Below are 19,439 nucleotides of genomic sequence, written 5' to 3' on the forward strand. Positions count from 1 at the left end.
GTCAGCTCTGGGGGGGAGGGTCAAAGGGGGGGTGCACAGGTCAGCACCAAACACACACCCTAAGCGGCACAGGCGGATGGGTGCAAACAAAGCATCGGGCACCCTATGCTTTTTAATGGGGGAACCTCGGGGGTCACAAAATTGCTGCAGGCTGGGGCCCACTGGATGTTTCTGGACCGTCAGTCGGATTCCCTAAGGCCAGGGGCTGCAGGTGCAGGGGTACTATTGGGCATCAGGAATCTCTGTCCGATCCGGTCGCGATGAGGGGGCCCTCCGAATTTAGGCTGCAGGTGTTGTCATGTTGATCAGGACGGGTGAACCCAGGGTGGACTTGAGGTCTGAATTGCCTGGGAACCTTCTCTGGACTGGTGGGCCACCTGGACTCGGGCGTGGGCACCAGGTGGAGAGTGGACTGGGCTCACATATCCAGGGCGGTTCTTTTTAAGTGTTTCTTCTGGACAGGGCCGCTGTCCTCAAGAGTTATTGGTCCTCTGCTGGGCAGGCAGTCCTCTGAGGGTTAGTGGAAGTTGCATGTCCTGCAGGATGTGTTGCCTTTTGTAGCAGAAGTCTTGAAGCTGCAGACAGTCTAATAGGGCTGGGGCCAAGTCAGTTATCGTCTGAAGTCTTCACTGCTGGGGTCGGCTCTTCAGTCCTTCCTTCTTCTTTCTTAAGGTCACCAGAAATCTGAAGAGCAAGGTTCAGGGGTGTCCCTAAATACTACATTTAGGGGTGTTACAGGGGTCAGAGGGCAGGAGCCAATGGCTACTGTCCCTGAGGATGGCTACACCCTTCTTGTGCCCACTCCTTTTGGGGAGGAAGGCACATTTCTATCCCTATTGTTCCCTCTCCTCTTAAAAAAGATGGAGGATTCTGGAAGGAGGGTGTCATTTCAGCTCTGGACACCTTAGGGGTGGTCCTAGCTGCAGAGGCCACTTCTCCTTGTTTTTCCTAATTTTCCTGCTGGACCTGCCGCCCAAAGTGGGTCTTGGTCCGGATGGCAGGCATCTCCACTAGCTGGAGTGCCCTGGGGCACTGTAACAGGAGTCCTGAACCTTTGAGGCTCACTGCCAAGTGTTGCAGTTCCTCCGGGGGGGGGGGTAGAGTGAAGCACCGACACCCAGAGCAGGCTTTGTTCCTGACCACAGAGAGCACAAAGGCTCTCACCCCATAGGGTCAGAAACTGTCTGTTAGTGGCAGGCTGGCACTGACCAGTCAGCCCAACAGTAGACAGATGTTTAAAATACAGGGTACATCTCTAACATGTGTGCATTTTACAATAAACCAAACACTGCCAACAGTGTGGGTTTATTGTGCTGAGAAGTTTGACCAAACTTCCCAGTCTTCAGTAAAGCCATCATGGAGCTGAGGAGTTTGTAATGACAATCTCCCAGCCCATGAACTTAATATGGCCACGCTGCACTTATAATGTCTAAGAATGGACTAAGACACTGATGGGGCATATTGCTCATGCAGCTGTGCCCTCACCTGTGGTATAGTGCACCCTGCTTTAGGGCTGTAAGGCCTGCTAGAAGGGTGACTTACCTATGCCACAGCAATCTGCAATGGTAGTGTGCATGTATTTAGTGAGGGGTCCTTAAAGGTGGCACAATACATGTTGCAGCCCTTATAGACCCCCCTGACCACAGAGCCCTTGGTACCACTGGTACCTCTTACAAGGGACTTAGATGTGTTCCAGGGCTGTGCCAATTGTGGAAACTACAGTACAGTTTAGGAAAGAACACTGGTGCTGGGGCCTGGTTAGCAGGATCCCAGCACACACTCAGTCAAGTTAGCATCAATATCAGGCAAAAAGTGTGGGGAGGGGGTAACTGTGCCAAAAGGAGCACTTTCTTACAGTCCTGGACAGACATCTGCTCTTGAAGTGTGGATTGGTAGTATCACTCAGCTCCTTACCAGGACCCGATCTTTCACTACATTCCAAACAAAGATATTCAAAACATAAAAAGTAGGTGCTATACTTTACCTCACAACTAGGATCTTATGTTCGCCTGAAGAGACACCTTTATTGTAAAGATAATAGAGAAAAGGGAAGCATGTTTCTATTGATAATAATACAGTCAGTTTTTGAAATCCAGCTTCCTTTGGCGAAGTAACTCACACCCATAACAGATGATGAAAGCTGTAGCACACTGAAACATAACACCGCAGATTTCGATGAGCCCCAAGATTGGCATCAGATGCATTTAAGAAAGGAAAAAAAAGATTAACAGGCAGCCTAGATTTTGTCCATTGGTCACTGACATAGTTACTTAGGTAAAATTGCACAGTTATATCTTAGCATTATCAAGACACCGCCAGCATAAGGAACGAGTGTAAATGAATATTGATACAGGTATCAGAAATGTCTCCTGCATCTCAGAATTCCAGAGGTGAGGGGAATGTTCGCCTTACAGAGGAGGTAAATGAATGTCTAAAACAAATGCATCGATTATCTAACAGCCCAAAGTGTTTTTTCCAAAGGAATTTTGCATTTCTATGAAATCCTACTTGTTAGGATATCCACAAATGTTGTCATGTATTTTATTCTGTACACAGTGGATCTTGCTTCCTACGTACCAGCTGGTTTTCCCTTGGGAGTCTGTCCATCCATAAACTGTGTCTTTATCTTTGGTATATGTACTGGTGATAGCACAGGCTTGATGAAAACTGCTTCACCTGATAAAGAGAGGACAGTAATGCATGGTCCTGTGAAAAACTAATTAAATATATTGACACTGAGAAATGCTGCTAATCACGTAACTATGCATACTACCCACGGTTCCTCTTCCACATTACACTACTTGGGAGGTCTAGTAACAACTGAGACAGGCATTTCTCTTTGGTTCGTACTCTCTTTAATTGGTCCCTCCTTTCACTGAATCTATGGGGATAAGAAACGCATCTTATTTCCGGTTTCTAAAACACCTCATTACCTGTTTCTCACCTACCTGTGGCTCATGTTGTACCTAGGAAGACGTAGGAAAGCTTACATACTGTATATTATAGGGAAGGCTGCAAACAGCAATGCTTGAATCAATATAGAAACACTGAGTGGGCCTGTGAGTCAGGTTTGCTGATGGGAAGAGGTGCAGAGGGGGCAGACTTTCTTCAGTTATTTATGTGCAGTCACTGCAGCATTTGGTACAGGATTGCTTCTGGGCATATCCACTGTCATGTAAGGAGGTGTGGCCAGGGCAAAAGGAAGTTACGTTATCTGAGACAGATTATTAGGTAAACCCTGAGACAACCAAAAGATGCAATAACTATTAGCTATTGGAGCAAATGTGTTTGTTTATGGTGACCCTTCAAAAGCCCTGTATACTTACAGGTTGGAATACTGCTGAGGTATTTTCTTTCAGAGTTCTGATGGTCCATGGAGTAGCCCTCTTCCTCGTCTTTAATGGCGAAAGAAACCATAGGTGAGTTAACATTTTGCTGTGCTAAAGGAAAACATGCTAATTGGTGAATCAGTTTATCTCACTTTTAATTTTGGTGATTAGAGTTTCTTTAAGAAAATGTAATTAATTAAAACAAATAAACAGGCATGCTTAAGTGGTGTGCAGGAATGCAACTGACAATCAAATGGGCAATAAAACCCTTAGGCCCAGATTTATACTTGCCTTGTGCCGAATTTTCTTTTTTTTTTTAACGCAAATTCGGCGCAAAACTAACTCCAAATTTATACTTTGGCGCTAGACCTGTCTAGCGCCAAAGTTTTGGAGTTGAAGTCATTTTTTGCTAGCGGGAAACTACTTTGCGTCAATGAAAAGCAAGGTAGGCGTCCTTGGGCAAAAAATGACGATATGGCCTTTGAGCCATATTTATCCCCCGTGCTAAAATCAAGCACGGCGGAAGTGGGCCTTAAATAATGGCGCTAAGCTTGCTTAGCACCATTATATAACGCCAGGTCAGGGAGTTAGGGGACATGTGTGCCTATTTCCATGGTCAGAGACCATGGACTGGGCCCACAGGTGCCCTTCCCTAGCCCCAGGGACACCCTCACCCACACCGGAGGGACGCCAGAGGATGGGGACACCATACCAGGTAAGTAAGGTATGTACAAGTAAGTATTGTTTATTTTTTATTAAAGTGCCATGGGGGGGTCTAACCTGGGCCCACCTAAACAGCACTGGGCCCAATGGGACACATGTCCCCTGGGCATGGCCATTGGGGTGGTGGCCATGACTTCTGTCTTTACTAAGACAGGAGTCATGTCCATGGGAGTTTTACGTCAAGAAATGATGCTAGTCTGGTTAGAGGCATTTGTATGCCTCTGCCCATACTAGCATCATCCTTTGACGCACAACCTCCTGTTCCCCCTACATATCCCCCACCCGGCTAGCATCCTTTTTTGATGACGCTAGCCGGGCCTTACCACCAGCTACCGTCATTGCATAAATATGACGCCCAGCCAGCATCTTGGAATGGCGCTAGCCGGTGGTATACTTTTTCACACAAAACTGCGTTAATGCAGTTTTGCGTGAAAAAGTATAAATATGCTCCTAAGTTTTAGCACAACAGACCAATGATTAAAACGTAGCCTGTTCGCTGAAAATTAAATTTGTCCTTACCTCAATTGTTCCAATGCGCCCAAAAACTGCAACTGTTTGCCAGCTGTAGAATATTGGTATACACCGTGGCAATATATAATCAATGAAAGATGCCATGCAGCAGTATTCAGATCCAAACCAGAGATTGTGGTATGGTTTTATCGCTTATGTAGGTAGAGTAGACACATGGTACCTACAATTTTACTCTTACTCCTTCAAACCTATAAATGAAATTGCACAATGGCCATATTTCACTGGCCTGGTGAAATCCCTGGACTTCATACTTGTAACTAGCACACTATAATACTTTATTCCAGGGGTCTCCAACGTTTTCTGCAATAAGAGCTACTTATATTCAAAGGAAATCACCCTGAACTACTATTATTAGTGTTGCAATAGTGACCACAGCAGGCAAGACTACCCTATGCAAGATTACTAGCTGTGATCACCTCAGTCCACCGGGCGGCAATAATGTAAAAAAGCATTTGTCAATTTGGATTTTCTGTACATGGATAATATCGAACAGACATAGCTCCAATGGCCCTGGCAACAAGGTACCAATATTAGGAATAGGTCTCCCCAACGCCACCTGAGCTGTCACTCAAATATCAGTTTTAAATATAAGTTGGAAATTAAGCCATTTTCTCTGAACGTCAGCTTATGAAAATACCCACATGATCATATCAAAAACACTCTCAGTGTTGGTATGCATATAGTATTTCAACAAAACAAAAGCTTCTAAATTAGTAGGTTGGGCTTCACATAGGAGAGCTACTTACAGTTTTATGGAGAGTTACCATTAGCTCACGAGCTACTTGTTGAAAAGCCTGCTGTATGCTTACTTTCGGTCCATCCTCATCTGATCATGACAACTTACACATGACAGTTAACACTCCTCCACAAATTGCTCTGGCCCGACTCTCAGAGGATGAGATGCCTACAGAACTTACAGGTGGATGCTGTTAGGAATTCTGGTGTAAAACTGATCTAAAGTTTGATTGTTTTAATTGTATATGCGGTTAGGATTAGCAACTACTAGGCATACCCAACTAGCTCTGCGACCAGCAACTGGACACTCTAAAATACGCTATAGGCTGAGAATACAATTAGACTATGATGTATCATACAGAAAATATTACATAAGTTCCTTACTAAATGCCCACTGTAATACTGAACTATATGGACAACCAGTATAGATATATTAAAATATACATTCCTCCACAAATCAATGCCAGAACTTCCAGGATTACACATTCTCTGACACCCTCATAGCTTTTACAAATTATGGGCCTCATCACAGTGCACCAATTTGCTTGCACCACCCTGCGCCCCCCTAACAACGCCATGGTAGCGCTGTATTTACAATACAGCACACCATGGCTCTCGTTAGCACAGCTGTGTCAGAATTTCAAAAATTTTGAAGCTAGTGCAGCAAAGTGAAAGGGACACTCACAGAACAAAGCACAGCATCACTTTAACACCCATTGCTTTTGATGCTGCCCCAGATTTACAAGGAATCTTAAATCTGAGGCAGTGCAAAAAACAAATGCCACCCCTGGGGTGGTGTTAGCATGGCACAACGAGGAGAAATACTTTTATTTCTCTTAATTTTTGCTTTTTCCATGTGTGCTGCATTCTGCAGCACACATAGAAAGAGCAAAACACCATGAATTATTGTTTATGTGCAGGAAGGTGTCCCTTCCTGCACATAAACAAACATTCAATAATGCCGATTTGCTACCTCTATGTGTGCTTTATTCTGCAGCAGACACAGAAATGCCAAATTGCCATTGTAAATTGTTTATGTGCAGGAAGGGACACCTTCCTGCACATAAACAATCATTCCCTTCAATGCAGACACCCTTGCACTTTGGTTCAAAGATGCCTGCGTTGGCGCTGGCAGCTAAATTTAGCGCCAGCACTAGGGGAAACACAGGGGTGCACTGTATTTTTGTAAATACAGCGCATCCCTGCATTTCAGAACTGACGCAGTGATGCGCTGCCAATTTTGGCACAACGCTGCACCAGTTCCTTGTAAATCTGGCCCTTTTTGTCTCATGCTATCATAGCCATGTCATATTAACCTTCATACAGGACTACAACTGTGTTTTCAAAATCTCCAGTAAAGACAAATTGCACTTTCAAATGTATCCTAAGTTATCATCACTGCCCATCACAATCAACTTTCTTCCATTCCCTCATTTTAAATTCGTCTAAATCTGGAGTCCTCTACTTTCCTTCCTCATTAGCACCATCTCTCAAATCGGTTTTATCTGCTTCCCCCTGACACTCCACCATGGCTAGAAACCTTGAGAATCTCTTCTGCTTACTTATAATAATGAGATTATTCATAACGAACAATGCCTGGCAACTCGCTACCAAATGCACTCCACTCATTACGGTGAAAAAACTTGTCAACTCACTAGTACTCAGGAAGCTGTATTATATTAGTGAGGCTTCCCCAATAATACTTACATCACTTGACCATGCCCTTGACTTCACCACTAAATGTTGTACACTCTATCTATGCATACACACATCACACAATATTGTCACCGTGCTGGCTGGCTCTCTACCAAACACTGACAATTGTTTTCAAAACAGTGTTTGATAGTGTGTCAACTGCTTCCCTGTCGTTATATCACAATTCAAAACTACTCAAAGTATAAATCTACCAACCAAGCCATCCTGCTCTCCAAAGTCCTTTCCTTTTACTTCCTAGGACAGTGGTTCTTAACCTTTTGACTTCTGTGGACCCCTGCTTAATCACGTTGACACCACTGGATCATTGTTGGGATCCAAGGACACTCACCGAATCGTTACTGTAAGCAGGGGACCCCAGATTAGGCAATTATGTTGATTTAAGACTAAATCAACACACAAAAATACACAAACAAGCATTCATCAAACAAATGCACAAATGATAAAATATTTTGTTTAATTCACAAACAAATATTACAAAAGTCAACTGAGACCACCCAACTTCCATACTAAGGGGCATATTTACAAGAAAGTCGTGCAATGCTGGGCCAAAATTGGCAGCGCCATGCTGCATCACTTCAGAAATGCAGGGATGCGCCCTATTTACAAAAATAAATTTAGCTGCCTAGTGCCAACGCAGGCACTCTTGCACCATAGTGTAAGGGTGTCTGCTTTGCGGGGAATGAGTGTTTATGTGCAGGAAGGTGCCCCTGTCAAGGATCTGGGTATCTGCTGTCTTCAGGTCTGGGCGACAACCCCAAGCCATCCTTGTTTGAGTCAGTCCTATAGTAATATTTTTCAAGCCTGCTGGGTTGCATAGTTTTTTGCCCTTTGTCACAGACCATGACTCCTGGCTTTCTATGGATCCTGGTCTGCCAGCAAAAATCTGTGCACTGGATCGATGCTAAGGATCTTCCCTGTTGACATCAAAATGTACTGCTGCTCATGAGTTAGGGTTTATTGTATGCATATTGCCTGTGTCCTTTTTAATGTTTTAAGTTGTTCTTTCTGCTTTAGTGATACACAACAATCCATATAAATATGTTAGGGAATAAATGCCACATGTGACCTGGGCTGGCTTTAGCTCTGGTAGCACCCTGTGCGACAATGTTTGTTGACGTCCCCCAGTGACTACCTCTGCCACGGATTCCCTCACCACCACCCTTTAACAGTGCCCCTCAAGACTCCATAACCACTTCCTCTCAGATGCATTTAATTATATTTATAACACCACTTATACCAGTGTAGGGTGTCATAGCACTTTACATCACACACACATTACATAGATTCAATATTTATATGTGTGTAAATCAGTGTATAGGAAATGTTATATCAGGCAGAGGACTACAAGGTGTAGGAGTCACATGTGTTCCATACGGGTAGGCAGTATAGTTTAATAGTGCTTGATCTGGAGAAGCGCAAACTGAGAATTTAAAAAGTATCAACATAGATGGGGGTTGTTTTTATTAATAAGAATTGATTTCTACCCAAATGTACCCTTTTTTGCGATATTAGGGTAATGAAAGACACGGGGAAAAAAAAATGCTCTAATCTATTCCTTGCAGTTTAAACAAAGCTCTCTGATGACAGTTTCTAGCTCACTGTTCTATGTTAGGATTTTAATTTATAAACTGCAAGTAACTAAAGTATTGCCCCAACAAAAGCAGTAACCAACTGACCTATTTGAATTATATGCACTTTGTGATCTGCATGATAGACGTTCTTTGCAGCAGGCATATTACCCTCTGTGCTACCTTCTGATGAGTTAAAACTTCTATTAGACAAAACTTGAGCTCTCTCCAGAAAGTCCATTAATCACTCGAGTTATATTGACATTTTAACTGTTGAAAGTTGCCAGAGATAAGGAACGTGGAAGCAGGTGCTTTTAAAACCACAGCACGGAGCCCCCACCCAAAGTCACACCCTGTGCAGTGGCACTGGTCGCACCGCCCTAGAGCCGGCCCTGCATGTGAATCACACACATCAAGTAATATTATCGTTTTTATTCCCTACTCTGTGTGTGGATATTGTGAGCACGACTTAATAAGCTCTATAATACATGGGGTCCTGAAATCGCTTTATACATAACTCTCTAATTTACTTGTTGCACTCTCATTGTGACATTCCTAGTCACATGTACTAAGAAACCAATGAGACTGCTCAACTGTAAAAAGTTACTACAGCAGAATTGTTAAAGGCAGGACACTGAATAAAAGTACAGTTGCTCATTTAAACAATGAAAACAATAATAAATCTTTCATCTCTATTTAAATGTTTTCCTGAATTGATCAGTTATTGGCAGAAGGATGTCATATATAACTGTAGGTTAATTTTATGCACAGCTAGAGTTCGTTACATGAAAGCAGTAATATCTCTGCATGTTACAACACATTTTAAACTACAGCTATTTTTCAAAGGCATTTAAAATTATAATTGCATACGATATGTTTTTGCAAATATAAACATTTCTTTATAAAGGTGTGTTTAATTTCGCACCACAGGTTTCACATTTATTTTACATATTATTTACACACGTCTATCGTCAAAATATTGGCGTTTGCACCTTTTTTTAGATGTGTGAACCTACCTTGCGTCATTGAGATGCAGGTTAGGCGTTCACATCTACTAAATGGTGTTAACTCCATAGCACCATATTTCTCCCCCCATGCAAAAATGACGCACGGGTGGGACGAAGGAATAAATAATTATTTACCTTCTTAATTAAATAACCATTATTTAACGCCTGGGTCAGACCAGGCAGTGGACCCATTTCCATGGTTGAACACCATGGAATGGGTCACTAGGTGCCTCCTCAAGCTCCAGGATCACCCCACCCCCCACCAGAGGGACACCGGAGGATGGGGGACCCCATCAAAGGTAAGGAGGGTAAGTATAGATAAGTATTTTATTTTTTTAATTAAAGTGCCATCGGAGGCCTAACTTGGGGCCCCCTGCATGGAACAGGGTGCAATGGCCATGCCCAGGGGACACTGGTCCTCTGTGCTGGCCACTGGGGTGGTGGGCACGACTCCTGTCTTTTCTAAAACAGGAGTCATGTGGTATGGATGGTTTTGCATCAGAAAATGACGCTAGGCTGGTTAGAGGCATTTTGTTTCCCTCTAACCAGCCTAACGTGATTTTTTGGTGCAAAACCCGCTTCTCCCATTAGGCCACCCCCACTCGGCTGACATATTTTAGTTTTTTTTACACCATCTTACCCTTTAAGCCAGCTCGTGGCATTCCATAAATTTGGCGCCCAGTTGGTGCTCTGGAATGACGCAAGCCGGCGCTATACGTTTTAACGCAAAACTGCATTTGCGCAGTTTTGCATCAAAAAGTATAAATATGGGCCCTAGTGTGTGCGTAACACTTGCAGTAGTTGGTCTCTGTGTGTGACTGAGTATGAGTAGTGAAGCCAATAGGATCCATTTTGGAATGCCTCTGGTTTGGCATGATACAAGCTGCAGGATGAGGATAGCTTCCCCAGACAATTGAAGTGTATTTTCTGCATTCATGTAGCAGTAGGGTGAAAATTCAGACACTGAAGTGAGGTGAATGGAGACAGGACTACTATTAGAAGTTCCCTGAGCTCTGTTATTAGCACGAGGCTGCTGACTGGTTCTTCCTGAGTACTGCTGTCTATCCCTGATTACTGCTTTAGGGAGCCTGGTGACATCCAGGAGCGGAACACACACTTAATTCTATCATGTTAGGGGAACTCCAGTTGGGAGACAATCCCAATGTTACCTGCTGTGAGAATCATCAGTCTACAGAAATGCAATATCTGGTGAGCCAGGCCCTGTGTTCAGCAGTAGATATATAAAAATATGTGCATAACCTCTAGACTAATGTGTGACTACAGGGCATGCCTTCTCCATTACAACCAAGGCTACTTGATAACGCTCAGTTATGGTTAGTTAGCCATCGACCTAGTGATGTATCAAAAAAATGTTCTTTACTCGAGCAATTGCATGCATAAGTACGTATAGTAGTTAAATTAGGGTCCATCTTAGTCCTGATGAAGGCCCCTCACTTGTATGGGCAATATTATAGGCTGAAACATGTTCATATTCATATGGATGTTTAAGTCATATTACTCATACTTGTGTTTGTAGGAGGCTGGCCTGGCTTATAGTGGGTACCTTGTGGTACTTACACCTTGTGCCAGGTCCAGTTATCCCTTATTAGTAGATTAGTATTGTTCAAGCAGCTTAGGCTGATAGAGCTAGCTATAGCAGAGCAGCTTAGGCTGAACTAGGAGACATGCAAAGCTCCTACTATACCACTTATAGCATATAGCACTATACCATAAGAAACACAATACTCAGAGTTACTAAAAATAAAGGTACTTTATTTTAGTGACAATGTGCCAACAGTATCCCAGAGGATATACTCCCTTAGGAGGTAAGTAAAATACACAAAATATACACACAAACCAAAATCAGGTAAGTAAGACACTTAGAAAAGTAGTGCAAACACTGTAGAACACAACAGAATGCTATAGGAGACAGAAGGTCCAGGAGTTCGCCCCTTGGAGGAGGAGACAGAGGGGGCGCTCAGCAACACAGAGAGCCCACACAGAAGCAGGCAGCACCCACAGAAGCACCTGAACAGGCGTTCAGGAAATCTGAGCACAGCGGTCGTCTCAACACAACAAAAGAGGGTTCCACGAAGTCGGAGGTCAACTCAGGACGGAGTGCTGGGGACCTGGGCTGTGCTGTGCAAGAAGGAAGTCTTGCAAAAGAGCACAGATCACGCAGTACACAGGATTACTGTCTGGGTTTGGGGAGGCAAGGACTTACCTCCACCAAATTTGGACAGAAGGACCACTGGACTGTCGGGGTCACTTGGATCTAGCTCCTGTGTTCCAGGGACCACGCTCGTCAAGATGAGAGGGGTCCCCGAGGACCGGTGATGCAGAAGTTTGGTGCCTGCGTTAGCAGGGGGAAGATTCCGTTGACCCACAGGAGATTTCTTCTTGGCTTCCAGTGCAGGGTGAAGGCCCTCAGAGCATGCACCACCAGGAAACAGTCGAGAACGCCGGCAGGATTAGGCGCTACAATGTTGCTGGTAGTCTTCTTGCTACTTTGTTGCGGTTCTGATGGCGCCCTGGAGCAGTCAGCGGTCGATCCTGGCAGAAGTCAAAGAGAGAAGTGCAGAGGAACTCTGGTGAGCTCTTGCATTCGTTATCTGACGAGAAACCCACAGGAGAGACCCTAATTAGCCCTCAGAGGAGGATTGGCTACCTAACCAGGTAAGAGCCTATCAGGAGGGGTCTCTGATGTCACCTGCTGGCACTGCTGGCACTGGCCACTCAGAGGTCTCCAATGTGGCCATTGAAGATGGCAGAGATCTGGGACACACTGGAGGAGCTCTGGTCGGTGATGGACAGGGGAGTGGTCACTCCCCTTTCCTTTGTCCAGTTTCATGCCAGAGCAGGGGCTGGGGGATCCCTGTAACCGAGTAGACTGGTTTATGCAAGGAGGGCACCATCTGTGCCCTTCAAAGCATTTCCAGAGGCCAGGAGAGGCTACTCGTCTCAGGCCCTTTACACCTATTTCCAAAGGGAGAGGGTGTAACACCCTCTCTCAGAGGAAATCCTTTGTTCTGCCTTCCTGGGACTGGGCTGCCCAGGCCCCAGGGGGCAGAAACCTGTCTGAGGATTGGCAGCAGCGGTAGCTGCAGAGGAAACCCCAGAGAGCTAGTTTGGCAGTACCCGGGGTCCATGCTGGAGCCCCGGGGATGCATGGGATTGTCACCTCAATACCAGAATGGTATTGAGGGGACAATTCCATGATCTTAGACATATTACATGGCCATGTTCAGAGTTACCACTGTGAAGCTACACATAGGTTGTGACCTAGATGTAGTTCACGCATGTAATGGTGTCCCCACACTCACAAAGTCTGGGGAAATTGCCCTGAACAGGGTGTGGGCACCATGGCTAGTGCCAGGGTGCCCTCACACTTAGTAACTTTGCACCTAACCTTCACTAAGTGAGTGTTAGACATATAGGTGACTTATAAGTTACTTAAGTGCAGTGTAAAATGGCTGTGAAATAACATGGACGTTATTTCACTCAGGCTGCAGTGGCAGTCCTGTGTAAGAATTGTCTGAGCTCCCTATGGGTGGCAAAAGAAATGCTGCAGCCGATAGGGTCTCCTGGAACCCCAATACACTGGGTACCTAGGTACCATATACTAGGGGATTATAAGGGTCTTCCAGTGTGCCAATCATAATTGGTAAAATTAGTCACTAGCCTGTTAGTGACAATTTTAAAAGCAGAGAGAGCATAAACACTGAGGTTCTGGTTAGCAGAGCCTCAGTGATACAGTTAGGCACCACACAGGGAACACATACAGGGCACAACTTATGAGCACTAGGGTCCTGGCTAGCAGGATCCCAGTGACACAGGCAAAAACAAACATACATATAAGTAAAAAATGGGGATAACATGCCAGGCAAGATGGTACTTTCCTACACAACCCCCCCCCAAACGAGGGACAATAAGGCTAACCTTGCCCAGATGAGTCTTCATTGTCTAAGTGAAAATATCTGGAAAGTCCATCTGCATTGGAGTGGGTACTCCCAGGTCTATGTTCCACTGTATAGTCCATTCCCTGTAGGGAGATGGACTACCTCTACAATTTATGGTTTTCACCTTTCATTTGCTTTAGCCAAAGTAGAGGTTTGTGGTCTATCTGAACAATAAAGTGAGTACTAAACAGGTAGGGTCTCAACTTTTTCAGTGCCAAGACCACAGCAAAGGCCTCCCTCTCTATGGCAGACCAACGCTTCTATAGGGTTCAACCTCCTGCTGATAAAAGCAACAGATTGATCCTGGCCCTCAGCATTAAGCTGTGATAGTACTGCCCCAATCCCCAATTCAGAAGCATCAGTCTGGACTATGAACTTTTTAGAGTAGCAAGGGCTTTTTATGACAGGTGCGGAGCACATGGCCTGTTTGAACTCATCAAAAGCTTTTTGACAGCTAGCTGTCCAGAATACCTTTTTAGGCATCTTCTTACTAGTGAGGTCATTAAGAGGAGCTGCTATGGAGCCATAATTCTTGATGAACCTCCTATAGTACCCTGTGAGGCCTAAAAAGGCTCTCACCTGGGTTTGAGTTGTAGGGGGAGCCCATTCCATAATGGTCTGAATCTTCCCCTGTAGTGGTGCAATCTGTTCCCCACCTACCATGTGGCCCAGATAAACCACTTTCCCCTGACCTTTCTGGCACTTTGAGGCCTTGATAGTGTGGCCTGCCTTTTGCAGGGCCTCCAAAACGTTCCACACATGGACCAGGTGATCATCCCAGGTGGAGCTAAAGACAGCTATATTATCCAGATATGCTGCACTAAAAGCTTCCAACCCTTGCAGGACTGTGTTCACCAACCCTTGAAAAGTGGCAAGTGCATTTTTCAGACCAAAGGGCATCACAGTGAATTGATAGTGCCCTCCAATGGTTGAAAATGCAGTCTTGGGTTTAGCATCTTCTGATAATTTAATCTGCCACTACCCTGCAGTTAAATCAAAAGTGCATAGATACTTGGCAGAAGCCAGTGTATCTAACAGCTCATTGGCCCTGGGTATAGGATGAGCATCTGTCTTGGTTACTTGGTTCAGCCCTCTATAGTCAACACAAAACCTCATCTCTCTTTTACCATCCTTACTGTGAGGTTTTGGGACAAGCACCACTGGGCTAGCCCATGAGCTTTCTAAAGGCTCAATCACTCCTAAGTCTAACATTTTCTGAACCTCTTGTTTAATGTGGTCCCTGACATGGTCAGGCTGCCTATAAATCTTACTTTTGACAGGTAAGCTGTCTCCAGTATTGATTGTATGCTCACACCAAGTAGTGGTACCTGGTATCAGTGAGAAGAGTTCAGAAAACTGACTTAAAAGATTTACACAGTCATCTTTCCGCTCTGCAGTAAGACAATCTGCAAGTACTACACCCTCCACTAAGGCATCAGCGTCAGTGGTGGAGAAGGGATCAGGGAGAGGGTCACTCTCTTCTTCCTGTCCCTCATCAGTTGCCATGAGCAGGGTGAGATCAGACCTGTCATAGTAGGGTTTTAGGTGGTTGACATGGAGCACCCTAAGGGGACTCCTGGCAGTGCCCATGTCCACCAAGTAGGTCACCTCACCCTTTTTCTCAACAATTAGATGGGGTCCACTCCATTTGTCCTGGACTGCTCTTGGGGCCACAGGCTCCAAAACCCACACCTTCTGTCCTGGGTGGTACTGGGTCAGGACAGCCTTCTGGTCATGCCATTGCTTTTGCAGCTCCTGGCTGGCCTGAAGGTTTTTACTGGCCTTTTTCGTGTACTCAGCCATTCTTGATCTAAGGCCAAGTACATAATCCACAATGTCCGGTTTAGGAGCTTTTAAAGGTTTTTCCCAACCCTTCTTAATAAGTGCAAGGGGACCTCTCACAGGGTGGCTAAAGAGGAGTTCAAAAGGGCTAAAGCCCACTCCTTTTTGGGGTACCTCCCTGTAAGCAAAAAGGAGGCAAGGTAACAGGACACCCCATCTCCTTCTGAGTTTTTCAGGGAGTCCCATTATCATACCTTTGAGAGCTTTATTAAACCTCTCAACCAGACCATTTGTTTGTGGATGATAAGGAATAGTGAACTTGTATGTCACACCACACTCCTTCCACATTGCTTTGAGGTATGCAGACATGAAGTTACTACCTCTGTCTGACACCACTTCCTTAGGGAAGCCCACCCTGGAAAAGATTCCCAGGAGGGCCTTTGCTACCGCAGGAGCTGTAGTGGTCCTTAAGGGGATAGCTTCAGGATACCTAGTGGCATGGTCCACTACCACAAGAATAAACCCATTGCCTGAAGCTGTTGGAGAGTCAAGGGGGACAACTATGTCAACCCCTACCCTTTCAAAGGGCACCTCAACCACAGGAAGTGGAATTAAGTGGGCCTTTGGAGTGCCACCAGCCTTGCCACTGGCTTGACAGGTCACAAAAGAGCGACAAAACTCTTTGGTGTCCTCTGACATATGAGGCCAGTGAAACAGGGGAACAAGACTGTCCCAAGTTTTACTTTGGCCCAAATGCCCAGCCAAAGGAATGTTGTGTGCCAAGGTAAGAAGAAACTCTCTGTATTGCAAAGGATGACCAATCTCCTGGCAGCTCCAGGTTTAGGGTCCCTTGACTCAGTATACAGGAGGTTGTCTTCCCAATACACCTTATGGCTATCACTGACATCCCCATTCTGCTGCTTGACAGCTTGCTGTCTCAAACCCTCTAGTGTGGGACAGGTCTGCTGTGTCACACTCAGCTCTTCCCTAGTAGGCCCCCCTACACCCAAACACTCGGGAGTGTCTGCTGCTAGCTCATCTGGTGTAGGTTCTGCACAGGGAGAGGATTCCTCTTCCTCAAAAGGGGAATCTTCTGGTAAGGGAGGGATAGTGGGCAATGATTTACCCTTCTTACCCCTAGCTTTTGGGAGCACTTGGTCCATTGTTCCAGGATCCAAGTTTCCCTGTCCTTTTTGCTTTTTGGCCTGAGCCCTTGTTAAAGCAAAAATATGCCCAGGAATGCCCAGCATTGTTGCACGAGCCTCCAACTCCACTTCAGCCCAAGCTGGTGTCTCCAAATCATTTCCTAGTAAGCAATCTACAGGTATTTCAGTGGCTACCACAACTTTCTTTGGACCAGTAACCCCCCCCCCCCAGTTGAGATTCACAACAGCCATGGAGTGGCTAAGTGTGTTATTGTGAGCATCAGCCACTTGGTACTGCTGACCAAGTAGGTGTTGATCAGGGTGAACCAGTTTCTCTATAGCCATAGTTACACTGGCTCCTGTGACCCTGTAGGCCTCAACCTCAACACCATTAATTAGGGGTAGGTGCTTGTACTTACCCATATTGAGGGGACAAGCAACCAAGGTGGCAAAGTCAATGCCACCATCAGAGACTAAAACAGCCTCTGTGGTCTCCCTAACAAGACCATCCCCAACTACACTGCCAATAGTGAGCCCAGCTACACCCTTGGATTGGCTATTTGTAGTAGACTTCCCACCACCACTGCTATTACTAGGGGCACTAGAGGTTGCAGTTGGGGTTGTGGTAGTGGGAGCCTTGGTGTTTTTCTCTGGACAAGTAGCATCACTTGCACAATGGCCTTTTACTTGACATAAATAACACCATGGCTTTTTCTGATTGTGAGAAGAGGATTTGGACCCACCACTCCCAGAGGATTTTTGTGGGCCTGATGAATGTTTTTTATCTTTGCCCCCACCCTTGTCAGAAGACTTACCATCCTTCTTCTTGCCATCCTTGTCACCTCCTGTATGAACTTTTCTGTTCACTCTTGTTCTGACCCATTTGTCTGCCTTCTTTCCCAATTCTTGGGGAGAGGTCAGATCTGAGTCTACCAAGTACTGATGCAACAAATCAGACACACAATTGTTCAAAATATGCTCTCTCAGGATTAGATTGTACAGACTTTCATAGTCAGTCACCTTACTGCCATGTAACCAACCCTCCAAGGCCTTCACTGAACAGTCTACAAAGTCTGTCCAGTCTTGAGAGGACTCTTTTCTGGTGTCACTGAACGTAATCCTGTATTGTTCAGCGGTTAAGCCAAATCCGTCCAAGAGTGCATCCTTCAAAACTTTGTAGTTATTAGCATCACTTTCTCTGACAGTAAGGAGCCTATCCCTACCCTTACCAGTGAAAGATAGCAGCCCACTGCCATTGAGGGACCAACTGTGCCATACAGGCCCTCTCAAGTGCAGCAAACCACTTGTTAATGTCACCCCCCTCCTTGTTAGGGGGGACTACCTTATGTAGGTTTCTGGAATCTTGCTCTCTAACAGGATTACTATCAAAAACACTGCTGCTGCCACCATGGGGAACTAACCCCAACCTCTGGCTTTCCCTTTCCACATCCAGAGATTCCCTGTCTAGGGCCAGCTGCTGCTGTTTAAGCTTCAGCCTGGCCTCTTCGAACCTCAGCTTTCTGAGTTCCCTTTCATTTCGTGGAGAAGTGTGGCTCAATGGTTAGAGCGGCAGACCCTGAAGCAGAGATCTGGCTCAAGAGCAGGGTTCAAGTCCCGCTTCGGCAGGTCTTGGGCTCAATTCCCCTTGACCAGATAATTCTCGCCTCGGTGCCTAATCTAATTCATGGGTCCCACTCTGCAACTCTGGGCAATAGCTTGCTTAATCTCCACAATGGCCCCAACAGCGCTTGGATGCCTGGCTTCACCCTGGGGGTGCTCAGGAGTGGGCGCCTCACAGGGAAAAGCCAGGAGGGGTTCCATAGCGGTATGAGTACAGCGCCTTGAGACCCTAACGGGTGAGTAGTGCGCTATACAAGTGCTAATTTACATTTACATTAAGTTATCCTCAGGGTGGGAGGCTTGGGGATTGTGAGACACAAAAGAAATGTGGGAATTAGCAGAGTTGCCTGTCCCTAACTGGCTGGGCCCTAGTAACCTGGCCTTTAGGAGTGAAAGGTGCCCTACTAGTGTGTGACCCCCTCCCACTACCAGTGTCACTAGGTGGCCTGTTAGATGGCAGGTCCTTCCTTGGAAGAACCCTCCCTAGCATCCTCAGGGGACTCCTCTGAGTGTGGCTGGGTACCCCCCTCCTCTACCGCCTGATCCTGGGATGGGCCTGACTGGTTCTGGTCACTTTCTAGGAGAAGGCTAAGGAGGAGATCTTTTGTAGGATTCTTACCAATTGCTAAACCTCTTTCAATGCAGAGACCCCTCAAACTTTTAAAGTTTAGATTCCCAAATGCTCCCTGGACAACTGTGGGAGTAAGCTCTACTACAGACATGACAGCAAAGGTTTAGGACAGAAAGAGAAAAAAGTTTTTGGAACTTTTAAAAGAACAGAGAAAAACTTTTTCAAACTTTTGAAAACGTTTGAAAATTTTCAGAAACTTTTCAGAAAGTTTTTAGAAAGTTTTAGAGAAGGAAAGTTAAACTGTTTAGGTTACTGTGTATATTCGGAAGTATTTGGTATATGTTTTTCTTATGAAAAGCACCAATGACAAAGTGGTAAAGCAATTACAAGTACTTATCCCACCGCTGCCACCAATGTAGGAGGCTGGCCTGGCTTATAGTGGGTACCTTGTGGTACTTATACCTTGTGCTAGGTCCAGTTATCCCTTATTAGTAAATTAGGAGTGTTCAAGCAGGTTAGGCTGATAGAGGTAACTATGGCAGAGCAGCTTAGACTGAACTAGGAGACATGCAAAGCTCCTACTATACCACTTATATCATATAGCACTATATCACAAGAAAACACAATACTCAGAGTTACTAAAAATAAAGGTACTTTATTTTAGTGACAATATGCCAAAAGTATCCCAGAGGATATACTCTGTAAAATACACAAAATATACACACAAACCAAAATCAGGTAAGTAAAACACTT

General features: G+C 45.2%; 1 protein-coding gene across 9 annotated transcripts in view; it reads right to left on the reverse strand.

Annotated features, from left to right (window-relative positions):
• The window catches only part of LOC138296309 (zinc finger protein OZF-like), a 145,759-nt gene that overhangs the window by 13,940 nt on the left and 112,380 nt on the right, over positions 1-19,439 (reverse strand). For 5 of the 9 annotated variants that reach the window (XM_069235328.1, XM_069235327.1, XM_069235326.1 and 2 more), the window contains 2 exons: positions 3,327-3,395; positions 2,578-2,676 (listed from right to left, as the gene is read on the reverse strand). The exons of 2 other annotated variants lie outside the window; for them this stretch is intronic. In XM_069235328.1, coding sequence (XP_069091429.1) covers positions 2,578-2,676; positions 3,327-3,395 — 168 coding nt within the window. The remainder of the gene's footprint in view (positions 1-2,577; positions 2,677-3,326; positions 3,396-19,439) is intronic. 2 more of the 9 variants (XM_069235329.1, XM_069235331.1) reach the window with 1 other exon arrangement.

The sequence above is a fragment of the Pleurodeles waltl genome, chromosome 5 (genome assembly GCF_031143425.1).
Source record: "Pleurodeles waltl isolate 20211129_DDA chromosome 5, aPleWal1.hap1.20221129, whole genome shotgun sequence".
Classification (NCBI taxonomy): Eukaryota; Metazoa; Chordata; class Amphibia; order Caudata; family Salamandridae; genus Pleurodeles; species Pleurodeles waltl.